Source organism: Camelus ferus, chromosome 3 (assembly GCF_009834535.1).
Source record: "Camelus ferus isolate YT-003-E chromosome 3, BCGSAC_Cfer_1.0, whole genome shotgun sequence".
Classification (NCBI taxonomy): domain Eukaryota; kingdom Metazoa; phylum Chordata; class Mammalia; order Artiodactyla; family Camelidae; genus Camelus; species Camelus ferus.
Genome location: NC_045698.1, coordinates 64,873,204 through 64,886,297, shown reverse-complemented (window position 1 = coordinate 64,886,297; position 13,094 = coordinate 64,873,204). Strand labels below are relative to the sequence as shown.

The 13,094-nt window shown below is 44.9% G+C and overlaps 1 protein-coding gene across 2 annotated transcripts; it reads left to right on the top strand.

Moving 5' to 3' along the window:
* The first annotated feature begins 1,139 nt into the window (after positions 1–1,139).
* On the top strand, positions 1,140–10,488 carry GLRX (glutaredoxin). Of its 2 annotated transcripts, none has more exons than XM_006194503.3 (3): positions 1,140–1,455; positions 7,524–7,639; positions 9,222–10,488. In XM_006194503.3, the coding sequence occupies exons 1-2, from the start codon at positions 1,249–1,251 to the stop codon at positions 7,635–7,637; spliced, it is 321 nt and encodes a 106-aa protein (XP_006194565.1). In that variant the 5' UTR covers positions 1,140–1,248; the 3' UTR covers positions 7,638–7,639; positions 9,222–10,488. The 2 variants fall into 2 exon arrangements, with proteins under 2 accessions (XP_006194565.1, XP_014422991.1); XM_014567505.2 differs by having other exon boundaries at positions 9,219–10,488.
* Positions 10,489–13,094: the final 2,606 nt, after the last annotated feature.

The window sequence follows — 13,094 nt, the reverse complement described above, 5'->3', positions numbered from 1 at the left end:
TTTCCCACTTAATTTTAGTTATAACTAGAGCTTCTTCCAGGAGTCAGTTTTCTTCCCTTCCCTCCATCACACTGTGCTTGGGATTCTGACGTAAGGATCAGTGAAGCATGAGGCTCTGGCCCGGGCCCCCCACTCTGGAGATACTCTAGTCTCAGAGTAAAACTTCTGGGGAAAAGGATAGTTCACCTTTAAAGGAGGTAGTTTTCCTGGTTTTGCTTGTTTAACTTACTGCACTCAGAGACGGTCAGAACTGGCCCTGGAACACAAGACCCTGCTCTCCCGCTTTAGGAAGTGTGGTCACTACAGGAAAGAACATTGCATCTACAGTGTCTTTTATCACTCAAGGTGAATGGGGTCACTTATTACACCACTTTGACTCACAAACAGTCACACAGAGAAAAAGACCCTCATTAAATCTGCAGTTTGAAATTAGGGTTTGTATTGGAATTTGCTTCCGTGCTCAACTGCTGTTCAAGGACCCCAAACTCAAATGTTTGTGGATGAAGAGCAGGTGTCTGGAAGGTGTGAGCCGGCTCGGGGGTCTGTAGCAAACCCCGCCTCTGTCTGCCTTCTCCACAGGACAACAACCACTCAACCCCAGCTGCTGCCACAAATGAAGGTGACCTGACTTCTCAGGGTGAGGTTGCCAGTCCAGGTTCTTTTGTGAAATCTCCAGATGCTCACATGTTGGTAACTAATCCCATTAAACAGTCACAACAACAAACAATGCCAGCCAAGCGAGACGGGACAGAGTCACAATTTCAATTTTGCTTCATCTAAAGAGATTTCAGTGCCTTCTGTTTCTTGAATGGTTCATGTGTTTTTTTTTTTTAAAAAACAAAAAAACAAAACTGTGTCTCTGAGACGGCAAAGATTTCAACAAAGATTTGACTCTCGTAGGTCACTGCCTGCTTGGCCCCTCCCTGGGGGAGGCTTCCCCAGAAAGTGATGTGACTCTGCTTTCTTCCCAAGGACAGGCGCTCCTGCAAGCACTGAGGACAAGGATACCCGGGGCATAGCTACTGATGATGACACACAAATAGGCGTTCCTACGAAGCTCTAGCTGGTGAATCACTCCAGACTGGAATGACTTCAGGGCTGGCCCTTTAAAACTCATGCATGCTGCCAGGCAAACTCCTCCTCCAGGGAGGTTCCTTTAAATGAGAGCCAGCCGGCTGGGCCTCCGTTTTACACCCGATCAACACCTGCAATTGAGGTTTCCTCCCCGGGAGGCAGCAGCCTGTCAGCATGGCTCAAGCGTTTGTGAACAGCAAGATCCAGCCTGGGAAGGTGGTCGTGTTCATCAAGCCCACCTGCCCCTACTGCAGAAGGACCCAGGAGCTCCTCAGCCAATTGCCTTTCAAACAAGGGCTTTTGGAATTTGTCGATATCACAGCCACCGGTGACACCAACGAGATTCAAGACTATTTGCAACAGCTTACAGGAGCCAGAACGGTGAGTGTGGGGTTTCGTTCTCAAAGGTTTCAGAAAAGGGTCCCAGATTCCTCTTGTTGGGGCTGTGAACTGGGTACGCCTGTGCCTTTCTCTAGGACACCGCTAGGGCTCCGTCACTCAAGACGACGGGAGGGCTGCTCGGGGTGGGGGAGGGCGCCGGAGAGAAGACACTGCTTCCTTGAATGGGCGGCTGGACTGCTGCCAACGTGGCTCTCAGATCAGAGCAGGGAGCACAGCTGATTGTGCTGGGCGTCAGGGTCAGGGGCCCAGCAGCTGTCCGGGAGTCACCGAGCAGCTATCTGGAGTCTTTGTTTTAAGCACTGCTGAGAAATGACAGTTTGAGTTTGCAGGGCTGGGGTGGAAGGAGGGGTGGAGGGGCCACGTGTGATCGGTACATTTCTGTTGTTGAACAAGAATCGCCTGCACTCTTTCCTCTGTGTTCACGTGGCCAAGTGGGATTTGCTGTCCTTCAATCTCTTCTCTAGGCTCTTTAATCTTAACCTAATCAGCTCATTCTCCCATATCGTATCTAACTCCTCCCACTGGAAAATAACAGCTCATTATTGCTCCTTGTTCTAAATGAACAAGGTACTTCCAGGCCTGTCCTATAGGGAGTACAGCGGCCAGAGTTCCGGCCGGCTCTCACAATGGCTTGCTGGTGACTTCCTGGCAAGTCACCACCTCTGTGACTTTCAGGGACCTCCTGGCTGCAAGACCAGACTGGAATAGGCAACCTCTGTGTCCCTTTTGCTCTGAATAGACAGTGGGACCCTAAGAATGGCTCTCCTCTATCTGAAAATGCTTCCTCTTCCTCAGCACCTGCGGCTCCTGGTGGGATGGCCAGCCAACCAGATCACCAGTATCAGTTCAGGTGCTGGGGATGGTGAGTGATGTCCCACCAGCTCACCCAAGCACCTTTCAGGATGCACATCCTAAGGACACAGTGCTCACAGAAGCACATATTCTAGTTCAAGTTTAGTTTGACTTACAGGGTTTTCTCTGGGTTCTAGGTGTCAAGCATAGGAGGTTGTTTGTCCCTAAATCTGAAGTCAGAAATCGGCATTCTGGTGCAGAGGGAGGAGAAACATGCTACCCTGTTGCTTCCAGGGCCCCAGCTATGAGCTGAGGCCCCTCATCTCTGGAAAGTCTGGGAGTGGATGACAGTGGTGAGAGAGCCTCTTGCTTGGCTGGACCACCAGCTGCACAGGCTGCTCAGGTCCTGACAGAAGGGCTGTGCCAGTACTTCCACAGTCCCCACAGTGATCGATCCCTCTCAGCCAGTGCTTCCCAAATGTTGCACATTAGAATCACCTGAGCAACTTTAAAAGCTATCCCAATGCCCAAGTCACACCCCAAGCCAATTAAATCACAATATGGGAGGTGGCAGCTGGGCATCAGCAGTTCTAAAGATCCCTAGGTCATGGATACAACCATTGAGTCTTGAGTAAGTTCTGGAGATGTAGTGTCCAGCATGGTGACTACAGTCAGTAATACTGTACCGTAGGCTTGAAATTTGCTGCGAGATTAGCTCTTAAGTGTTCTCACATTGTGTGTTATTAACTTGAATGCAGTAATCATTTCATAATACATATATATATATATCAAAGTGTGACATTGTACACCTTACATATCCACAGATTTGTAAGTTATACCTCAATAAATCTGGAAGTGAAAATAGAGTTTATTCCCCATCAAAAAAAAAAAAAGATCCACAGGTAATTCCAATTTACAAGTTTTGGGAGCTACCTGTTTCAGCTTGGAAGCATCCATTCTCCAGCCAGAAAAGCAAACCTCTTCATGCATTCATTCAAGTGTTTGCTTTTTGTTTTCATTTCTTTGTAAAGCAACACTTTTTCTTCTAGTGATCTTTTAAGTTTGGTTCTGAATTTTTAAAAATATTTTTAACAGGTTCTTGAGTCCTGAATGCACCCCTCCAAGGGGAGGAACAACTCCTTCAAAGCTGTATACTCCGTGATCCCTACCAGTGAAGGGTTTCTATTTGAAGAGACTGAAAGCTTGAGAGCTGTTGCTGTCTTGCTTATCTCGTGATGCCCTGTGGTGCTGTGCACGAAGCAGGAGCCCAGTGGGACTTGACTGAGTGCAGGAAGATAGGCCTTCATTCAGGCCATGTACTTGGAGAAACTTGCTTAGGTGTTGCTACAGCCACAGCTCCTAGATCAGCGCCTTCACTTATTCCTTCCCTAACGCTCTTTATGTAAATCCAAGTTCCTGACCTCTCTTATTTCCCTTCTCTCTGAAGAACATTTCTGAATACTCCTAACAAGGCAGATCTTTGGGCAACAAATTCCCTTAATTTTTGTTTGTGTAACAAAGTCTTTATTTCTCCTTCAATTTTGAAGGGTAATTTTGCTGGATACAACAAATATTTTTAAGCACCTACTATACTAGGCACTTTTCTGAACACTGGAAATACTGCCATGAACAGGACAAACAGAAATGCCTGCCTTTGTGGAACTTACATTCTAGTAAATCTAATAAATAGTATGTTGGAAGGTGGTAAGTGATATGTGCTATGAAGAAAAACCAAGTGGGAAAGGGAAATAGGCTGTAGGCAACAAGGTTCAGTGTTAACTGGAGCCATCAGGGCCTCACTGACTTAAGTAGATCTCTAAAGGAAGTGAGGGAGCAAGGCATGCAGAAATTTAGGGGTAGGGCACTCCAGGCATAGGAACAGCAAGTGCAAAGGTCCTGTGGCAGAAGCATGCCTGGTCAGGAGGCCTATGTGGGTGGAGCATTATGAGTTAGTAGATGAGATCCGAGAGATCGTGGGTTATAAGTTGGCAAGGTCTTCCAAAGTATCTTAAGGACTGTGCTTGTGCTGGGAGATAAGATGCCAAAAAAAAGGGTTCTGAGCAGAGTAACTCTATCTGACTTAGTTTTGGAGACCGTGGGGAAAGGAGACTGTAGGAAGGCCAGGGTGAGGGTTCAAGACGCAATCAGGCAATCTCCAGGGCAGAGTTTTGTGCACAGTCTGGCACAGAAGCTGGGAGACATCTGGAGCCTAGAGCAGTAATTCTGATGAGAAATGATGGTGGCTTGCACCAGGGAATAGCCGAGGGGATGCTGAAGAGTGTTGGGCAGCAGCTGGTAGCAGCTGCTGAATAACCCTAGAGCACAGAAGATGCCCCCAGCTGGGGCTGGAGGAAACCCCCAGGGGAGTCAGGGCCCCAGTGTTCCCATGCTTGCTTTGCTGGTGGTGGTTCTCTGCTTCTGGACAGTAATGGACTCCGGTTCCTCCAAAGAGGGAGACGGCTGCCAGGAGGCGAGGGCACAGAGGACACGTCTCCTCTTCCTTCCTCAGCTGTGTCAGCCACTTCCTGTTTTGTCACCACAGCCCCCACACTGTCCTGTTTAGCCTGCTGTTCATGCCCTCTGGGGGAGCCGGGAATCAGTGTGGTCTGAGGAGGTTTTGCTGTTGTCTAGCCTAGAGGGTGGGTGTAAGGGCAGCGGGGCCTTTCAGCTCTCAGGCAAGCCAGCTTCTGTGCCAGACGGTGTGCACAAAACTCTGCCCGGAGACTGCCTCATTGTGTTTCAGGGCCTGTCTTGTGCGGCTGGAGGCTGCTACGGAGCTATGGGTTTCCAAAGCCTTGTTATCCTGGGAGGAATGAACTGCCATAGTGCCAAGCAGCAGTTTGCAGAAGTGATCCCTGGAGCAACCGAGTCAGTATCACCTGGGAACTTGTCAGAAATGCAAATTCATAGGCTGCAATCCAGGTCTCCTAAATCAGAAACTTGGGCGTGGCAGGAGCAGAAATCTATGCTTTAACAAGCCCTCCGCGGTGCTGATGCACATTCCAGAGTGAGAGCTGCTGTCTAAGGAGGGGACTCCTTATTCCTCAGGGCCTTCTCTCCACCTGACTTAACTCAAACCCCCATGGCCAGCACCCCGTCAGAAGTGCAGATGTGGCAAGTGGTAGGAGGGGTGACAGCTGCTCAATTCTTTTTGAAAATATAGAAGTGCAAGAATGAACATATCTCTTCCTTATTTCAAGCTCAGATGATTTTTATTCCTTTAGGCAATGCCTTCGACAGAAAGGGCCCTGCAGTGTAATGACAGTTGAATTACAGGAGGATTCTGTTCTATTTACTGTTACTGGTGACCACAGCCAAGTGCTTCTGGGGACACCAGAAGCCAGGAGTCCCCCAGCACTTTGGGGAAGTGCTTTATTGGCTCTACCAGGATCCAGGGGAAAGCTTGGGTTTCTGACCTCATCTTTCTGGGCTATTCTTTCAGCTGATAAAAGAGTGTTGCCTTTAGGGTGCTTCCATTTGCAAAGCCCCCACCCAGGCGTGCAGTGCGGTGGGGAGCAGGGGAGACGGGCAGCATCTTCGGAGACTGAGGAGGACACGACCAGGCTTTCTTGCTGGAATGCAGTCCTGTGTGTTCTGCCCCACTCTCAGGACACAGGAAATAGCCGTAGAAACATGGTGCAGGATTCTTTTTATTTTTGTCCTTAATTGTGAAAGCCTACTTCCACCCAGTCCCCCTTCTTAATAAAAATACAGTAAGGACTTATCTGAAATAATTCAGCCCTTTTCCTCAGTTCTCACTTTTTAAAAAATTCATCTGAACACGCACACCAGTGTTCATAGCAGCGTTATTTATAATTGTCAAGATACGGAAGCAATCTAAATGTCTTAACAGACGAATGGCTAAAGATGTACATATATACAATGGAACACTACTTGGCCATAAAAAAGAATGAAATGTTGCCATTTGCAACAATATGGATGGACTCAGGGTATTATGCTCAGTGAAATAAGTGAGACAAAGAAAGACAAATGCTGCTTATCACTTAGATGTGGAATCTAAAAAATAAAACTAGTGAATATAATACAAAAGAAACAGACTCACAGATACAGAGAACAAACTAGTGGTTACCACAGGGAGAAGGAAGTGGGGGAGGCAGGGGTCAGGGATTAAGAGATACAAACTACTACGAATAAAATAAGCTACAAAGGTATCTTGGACGACACAGAGAATATAGTCAATAACTGTATAATAACTATAAATGGAATATAACCTTTAAAAATTGTGAATCACTGTGTTATACACCTGAAACTTGTATATCAACTATACCACAATTAAAACAATTCATCTGAATTACTATGCATTCTGGGGAAAATCAAAAGCTCTAAAAATGACTTACTGCCATCTTTCACCTCTCCTGCCCCTTCTGGTACGTTCCTAGTGTTCCTGCTTGCTCCTGACCACTCGGGGGACCTGTACTGTGCTTGTTTCTTCACTGTAGTCAGCTTTTCTGTAGCACCCTTGGCCTGGAATTTGTCTGAGCCACAGTGATAGGACTCTCCCCTATCACTGTGGAATCCTGGCATGTGCCCTACCTAGAAGCAGGGGGCAAGCCCCAGTGTGACTCGAGATAAACACACTCAGCAGGTAGAGTGACTGTGTCCACCTGGGTGACCCACCCATTCCAGGTGTGAAACCAAAGCAGACATGTGTCCTTGCTCCCAGAGCTGCAGCATTTACGTATCTTAGGATGGGCGAGATATTTAAGGAGGAGATTCAGATACCACCACCCCTTCCCCAGCTGAGGACAGAGCTCACAAAAGAGAGAGAGGACTCTAATAAACCATGAGTCTAAAAATCAGGGACAGAGAACTGCTGCAGATAACTTCCCAGCTGTATTTAGAAACAAACTCCTTCCTGGTTACCATGGCTCAGTGTACAGGCTCAGGTGTGGTCCCAGCTGCAGAGAAACCAGAATTCAATCAGGGAGGTCCAGCTGCAGCCAACCAAAACTCTTTCCCTGGAATGAGCTTCTGGAGAGTAAACTTTCTAAATCTCTGACAAGTGAGACAATCTCATACACAGCACACTCAACTTGAAAAGCATCTTGGCTTAAAAACATTCTTGAATAATTTTATGCTGGTAATAAAGTTCTGACCTGAAAGACTGTACATGAAGAGTTTGTAAAGTGATTTGAAAGGTTTTGGATCACGGGAAATATTTAGAGGAAGGACAAAGTATCATTCTTATCTAATAATGAAGTTCCTTAAATGTCTTGGCTTGTTTGCTTTTTTAGGTACCTCGGGTCTTTATCGGTAAAGAGTGCATAGGTGGATGCAATGATCTAATGAATATGCATGAGAGAGGGGAACTGCTGATGCGTCTAAAGCACATTGGAGCTCTACAATAATTGTGAGTGACTGGTGTCGCAACGCTGGGCCAGGAACACCAGGAGATGGTGGAATTCTACTGCTGTGTTTTATTGTAATTTACAGAGGCACTCTGGCTAGGGCAAAAATGATCTGGGATGATCTGAGAAACTGATGTCATGTCTGAGTTTCCCATTTTAAAAATACTGATTGTGTCAATGGGAGGAAATCGTTTCACCCAACCTTCATTTAACAAATATTTATTTAGCCCTTACTATGTGCCAGACACTGTACTAGGCACTGGGAACACAGAAATGAACAGAAAGACAACATGGAATTTATATTCTAGAAAAGTAGACAGATCAAAAACAAGAAAGTAAGTAATTCCCGAAACAAATGAATGTGGTAGAACATGACAGGGGGTAGGGAAAAAACTTGGCTAAGATGGTCAGGGAAGGCCTTTCTCGGGGCTGGCTGGTTGAACAGAAAGAGACAGCCATGTAAAGATGAGGGAAAAGAGTTTTTCAGGCAGAAGAAATAGCAAGCACAAAGGCCCTGAGGAGACAAGTGTGGAATATTCAAGGAACAGAAAGCAAGCAAGAGCAGACTGAATGAAGGGCAGTAAGAAGGGAAAGTGGAAACAAGTGTTCCTGACGCTGGAACACACAGGCCATGGTAAGCAACTTGGATTCTCCTAAGTGCAATGTGAAGTCAAGTTAATTTTTGCTTTACCTGGGTTCATGCTGCAAATCAGTTCAATCTAATTGGCTTCCAAAACAAGAGAGCAAAGTTTTCTAAAATTGTAACCTAAAGGAGATCTTTGGATGAATGGAAAAACCACAGGGTGATGAACTCTTCAGAAAGGAACAAAGATATTTTGGGGGGTCTGATGGGCTCCCCTCCCCTCAGCTCTTGTTAGCTCAGCTAGTTTCGAACCAGACCATGCCACTGACTCATTTGTGGAAAGACTCAGTGTTTGTTTCTTTAGCCAAAGGAGAAATTTATGGTGCTTAAATTAAAATGTTCTTTGAGCAGTATTTATTGCCCATTAATTAATAACTACCCTTGAGCAATGAGTACATATAACTTGTGAAGATTACTCAGAACAGCAACAGAAGTGAAAAACAAGATCTGAAAAATGCAGCTGAATCCCTCGAAATAAAAGTCAGTATTATCAAACTTTCAACACAATTCTGCATCATCATTACACTAAGTGAACACAATGTTTGGGTTAGCTTTCTGGCCTCACCCCATGCACTAAAGCACTCAAAACCCAGTTAACTGTGGTACTAAATGTTTCCTACTCTGGAACACTTTTTAGCAATTTAGGCTTAGATTAATGGAAGAAAACTAATGACTTTCCTGGGAAGGTAGGAAATACCATTTCCCCAACTTCTTCTATGTTGGGGTGGGCATGAGAGTACCCCATATTCACTGGGTCTCTTTATTTGCATCGTCCTTCATAATTATATGCTCTCAGTATTTTACTGGCAACTGCATCTCCAGGCCATCTGTAACCGATTGTGTTTAAAAAGCAAGAGTAAGTGTTCAGGCGATGAAAGGGAAATAACGAGTATTGATTTTTCCAAGGAAATTCAATTCTATTTTTTTTTTTTCCCTAGCAGAGCAGACCCCAGGCTGATATGCCCTTGAGAGCTGGACAGCATTGCAGATAATGACAGCACTTGGCTGGTGTACGGATCCGGGGCTACTTTTACCCAGCTACAGCAGCTATTTACTTAAAATTCTGAAACATGTTAACCAAAAAAAGGGAGTGGGGTTTGGTGGGGCAAAAACAGCCTATTCTTCTTTTGACTCGGTATTTAAAGCAGACCAGCTTGCCCCAAACCACAGGTCTGAGAAGTTTGATGGATGTCTTGCGATTCTTGTGCACTGGCCCTTTGGGTTCCAAAAGACTGTAAGCTTTGGTTTAGGATTTACTGGCTGACCCAAAAGATGCTCCTTCTCTTTGGTGCATGTTTCTTTCTAACTATTCTCCATGTGCTGGGACTCTACCTCTTCACCAGTGTTTCTCAACCAAGTTTATCCCAGACTCCGTACCTAGGATGAATCTATAGTTGGTTTTCTGTCCCTGCCCGAAAATGATTTTGTTGAGTTTGACTTTATAGAGTTTGTATTATGAAATCAATAGGTATTGTGAATGTGCTCTCTTGAACTTCGTGTGTCTCCCCAGTCACCATCTCCACCCACCCCATCTTACCCTGAGAGTCACTGCCGTGAACTAGTGTTTTTAACCTTGACCACTCAACAGATGTCATAGGAAATATTCAACACTTCATGAAGGGTCTGAGCACCCAATTTGAGAGACATCACATGAAAAGTGAAGCATGTTGGTCCTCACTTGGTGCTACAAGGATCAGAGGTACAAGTGGAGATGCTGTGATCAAGTGGCAACGCTCTGTTATGTAAGACGGTTGTCCAGGGCATCCCGAACAAGTGCGTATTAATTTGCTTACATTATGAACAAAAGTAAAACAAAATTTTAAACATTATCATGGAAAATTTATAGCCCCCATCCCAAAGACTGTGTATGTTAAAGTAGCTAAATTTGGGAAACACTGTTCTAAATGATTTTCTTTCTCTCCTTTCCCACCCCCACCCCATTCTACTAAAATTTAAAAATCTCTTATTATGAAGTCTGTCCTAGAATTGCAAGATTAATTTCCTTCTGTAGTCTCTACTGTGAATGGTTAATTTCTTTTCTAATAGAGGTACCCATGGATCACACAGTCATTTTTGTCCAATTCTTTTCTATGTTCTCCAGACCTTAAGGGATGGTATTAATGCAAAATATACCAATTTAAAGCTTTTTTTCATGTCTGTCCCCTGCGATTATAAATAAAGGCACATGCTATTGTCTTTCATTGAGTACAAATGGCTGGTGTAATTTTTTAAATTTCATATTGAAATGACAAATAATTTGAATATTTCAACACTAGCCCATCGAATAACCTTTAGGATTCAGTAATAGTCTTTCATTTCACATTCCATTTTTCCATTTCACCTAATACTCTTGTACTTTTGGCTTCCTCTCCCTTTCTTTATGGACCCTAATGTCTCCCTTCAACTGTGGGTGATCAAGCAGGTTACACACTGCACAACACTGAATGCCACCCCTGGAGCCTGTGCAATGTGCAACCTGATGGCCCCTGATCCCCTCCAGACCACTTGCCTGCTCTTTTTCTCACATTTCTGTGTCCTTGCTTGTTGTATTTCTTGCTCCTGAGATCCCATTTCTTTGTTCCTCTTCCAAACTCTGCTCTCAACACCTGATTTACAGATGGTCTCCCCCTTGCCTACCCTCTCCTCTCACTGCCTTTTGATTAAAAACCATTTTTCCCTCTTCTGTAATCCTAATGTACGCTGCATATAGCTACACCACAACTCTCACCAGGTTGTGTTGTAGTTAATCATCTGTGCTGGTCTCTTGACAGATTCAGAAATACTTAAAGGCAAGAGCCTCGATTTAAAAATCTTTGTATGCCCAGTTTCTAGCACAGAGGATCTATTTTATCAAAGCAATACATGTGGTTTAAAATGTCAAACAACGCTAAAACTCTTTCCTACTTCACTCCTACCAAACTCCAGTCCTGGTCACACATGTATCAATTTCACAGGTGTTTAAACTTATTTAGAAATATTGTAAAATGTATTAAGATATATATGAGAGTGTGTAGAATGCATACTTCGATTTAACACCCAAGTATCTGCCTCCTAGGTAAAGAAATAAAGCATTTATATAACATCTTGCTTCTAAGATACCTTGGAGGTTCATGCGCCCCTTCCAAACATATCCCCTTCCTCCCTGTACAGAGGTAATCACCTGTTTGTTTTTGTTGTAATCATTTTGATGCTTTATAGTTTTACTCCCTACAATATCTCCAAGCAAGACATTTTAGTTTTGAAAAGCAATGGCAAACAACAATCTAGTTGTGTAACGAAAGGGCAAACATTATCAGATGGGCAATCTAGTTGTGTAATGAAAGGGCAAACATTATCACAATCAGATGAATGGCTCCGGGAGGCCAGCTGAGCAGAGGCTCTGAGTCACAGACTGGCTCCTGTTTCCTTGGTAGTTTACCAGAGAGGTGGTCCTGAGTGAGTCCTTGGAAACACTGGGAACCCCAGGATTGGGGAGGCTGTTGAATGAACAGGTACAGGGCATCCCCCCTAGAAACAGTGGTGGAAGTTGGCTGCTCCACACCTGCTGCTTCCATGGCCCACCTCCAGCTTTCAGGAGCAGGTGAAAGCACACCTCATCTGCGGGAGTGTGGCACCCTCAACCAGCCAAGGGTGCGGCATGGAGAACAGAAGTACCGTCAATACAAGGCAGGGTAAGTACAGAAAAGGGCCTGCTTCAGGCTCATTTAAGCATTCTGTCCCCAAGTTAAAAAAAAAAAAAAAAAAAGGCACAAGATTGCTCTCAACATGTGAAATTTCACTGCTCCAGTCTGGACTCGTGGCCATCTGAGCTCAAGCCCAGCTCTCTTCCTGGGATCTCCCGTTACTATCACCCTAGGGATTTCGCTTCCCTCCATCCTGGGTTGGATCTCCTGTTTCCCATACCCCATATATATTTTTGTTACAGCTAAACTGCTGTCACAGAGACGTAATGCTATGACAGAAGCTTTTTTCTAACAGTTCTGGGGCAGGCAGGTGGCTCTGCTCTGTGACGTCACCATCAACCCAGAGGTTGTATGCACCACTAACGTTCACACCCCATGGGCCACACCTTAATCTTTGGCCCCACTAAGCTGCAGGTAAGGTTAGGCAATGGTGTCCCTGCTGGGAACCCCCTGCCCAGCTAAAACTCAGGGAAGTCTACACCAGAAGAAAGAAGGCGAGGAAACACCTTCTCAGGAAGTCTTCCCACATCATACTATTTAACATTTCACTTGGCAATCTTATCCCTAGTCCTTTATTTTTCTCTATAGCATTTATCACCTAATATGTTGTATAATTTGCTTATTTATTTTATTTACTGTCTGTCTTCACCACTAAAATGTAAGTCCCCTGAGACCAGGATTTGTGTCTATTTATTTACTGCTGTATCTGCAGCATCAAGAAGATTGTTTGAAAAAAAAAAAAAAAAGAGACTGCACATAGTAGGCACTTGATCAATGTTAGGTGTTTGAATGAATGAGTGAGTGAATGAGTGAATGAATGATTAGATGCAGATCACCCAACTGTTAGCTCCTGGATGTTTTTCTTTGGAGCTGTTTGGTTTCTCCAGTTTTACAGCTGGGAGTCAGGCCTTGCCGCCAGGTTCTGGCTGCGGAGTAGGGTAAAGGGATCTGGCAGCCCCCTGGTCAGTGTGCAGGCTCTCATGTCCTCTATCTTCTAGTGGCTTCTTGCTGAGTAATTCTGTGTGGTATGCATGGATAGAAAGCACTATCGTCCAAAGAACATCAAGAAGTTGGCACAAGGGGTTGGCAGAGGGAAGCAACAGAAATAACTAGGCAAATAAATTCACAGCC